At 42.8% G+C, this 1,840-nt stretch overlaps 1 protein-coding gene across 1 annotated transcript in view; it reads left to right on the forward strand.

Moving 5' to 3' along the window:
- ABCD4 (ATP binding cassette subfamily D member 4) overlaps positions 1-1,608 on the forward strand; it is a 40,414-nt gene extending 38,806 nt beyond the window's left edge. The window contains exon 19 of the mRNA XM_063440170.1: positions 750-1,608. Coding sequence (XP_063296240.1) covers positions 750-815 — 66 coding nt within the window. The 3' untranslated portion in view covers positions 816-1,608. The remainder of the gene's footprint in view (positions 1-749) is intronic.
- Positions 1,609-1,840: the final 232 nt, after the last annotated feature.

Genomic DNA, 1,840 nt, shown 5'->3' on the forward strand with positions numbered 1-1,840 from the left:
TGTATATTCTGCCCCAGTTTATGGTCTGTTCTCCGCTTCCTCTCTAAGGAGGACACTTGCCTTTCCTGAATTACAGATTTATTTCCTTTACGGGCCTACAGTACATAGTCTGTTATACTGGCACACCATGTGTTCACTGTCTGCAGCGCTGCCCCCTAGTGTTCACTCTCCTCAGTGCTGTATGTTTGCAGTCTATTATGCATGTTTCCCATATCCCCCCGTTGCTTGTAATCCATTATGGAAGATGCGGTTAAAGAAACACTCCATAATGTAAATGTTATGGTGGCAGGAGGTCCCTGGCACCGGCTTACCTTTATTTGTTACACCATTAACAAACTGTTTAACCCCAAAGTCTTGACTGCTTGACTGCAGTGCTCTTTAGCTCCACCCCTGTCCTTCTGCTGCTCACACATCTTTTAACAGGAAGCTTTGGACTAACAGGCTTAGATCATCAGCTGGCGCGCTAAACCAATCAGCTTCCCATTTACAAAAGGCTTAAGAAATGCACGTATTTTTCACAAGCCATTTTCTGAATGGAGAGCTACTAATGTCAGCTGATGCTCTAAGCCAATCAGAGGCTTCCTCTTTCAAAAATTGGAGAAAAGTGTATGGAGTGGGCGGAGTTAGACTGAGGTGGGGTTAAATGGTTTGTTAATGTAAGCCAGCACCATAACAAGTTAATTGTCTTTCCAGGGTGGGGTGGATGATAAGTTCTTCATGCTCACACAAGGTGTATTTGTTCTTTGCAGTTTCACGACTGGGAGCTGAGACTTGGGTCAGATGGACAATGGGAGCTGAAACGCTTGAAGAAGTAGTGACTCATAGCCGCCATTATGGGTTAGTGACATGACGCGCCAGCCAAGATACAGGGAAAATGGACCACCTGTTCTTCCTCGCTTATCTCTGCCGCAGTGCACCAATCAACAGACCAAAAGATTATGTGATGGTTCATTCATTGCTCCTGCCACTGATCGGTTGGAGTGTTTTACACCTTTCCTGGTCTGTGATTGGATGACTTGGCCACCATCTCCAGACTATTATAATATGTTCTCCCCCCTATCCTTTATTCAGCTGATAATATCTGTATCAACCAGTCCCTTACACGATCTCTGCTGCCCCTCTCGTTAGGACTTTTTAGAGAAGAAGTAAATGGGGTTTAGGAGTGAGCGCATGAGATATGTAGAAAAACGCAGGTTTCACCCCTGGTGGCTTCTAGATCTGCCAGAACATTGCAGTATTAAAACACTCTTGGCCTAGTTGGAATTTGCAGTATTAATGTTTTTAGGATCTTTCTGTGGGTAGCACTCAGACCAGTCTGTAACCCAGCCAATGGCAGGACTTTACCAGTTATTAGTCAGATTACATCACTATTTTTTGTATCCGTGCCATACCTCACTACTTTTTTTTTATTTACCGATTTCAAAGCGCTGAAAGGGAACCTCGCTCCCCAAATGAAGGAGGGAGACACATTAATATCAAGGCTGCGGGTGTTTTTGGCTACACAAATCACGGTTTTTGTATTTCATTTGTATTACTGGGAGGAATTTGTATTACTAATTAGAAAATGATCAAGTCTTGTTTATAATTAAAGCAGAACATTTTGATTAAGTTAATGTTTTTATCAATAATATCGCTTAATAAAGTCATGGTATCTTGGTCTCCCCCATCACTGATCCTAGGACAGTCCTCCGTGACAGACCAGCCCTGTTGGCCTTCTGATTCCTTTTCATCTAACAGGTCAAACCATTTGTCATGTGACTGCTGTCCTATTCATGGCAATAAGAGGTAAGAATACAGAGAGAGTTTCAGTATATACACGTTTTATTTTACAGATTGGGTC

Source organism: Pelobates fuscus, chromosome 13 (genome assembly GCF_036172605.1).
Source record: "Pelobates fuscus isolate aPelFus1 chromosome 13, aPelFus1.pri, whole genome shotgun sequence".
Taxonomy (NCBI): domain Eukaryota; kingdom Metazoa; phylum Chordata; class Amphibia; order Anura; family Pelobatidae; genus Pelobates; species Pelobates fuscus.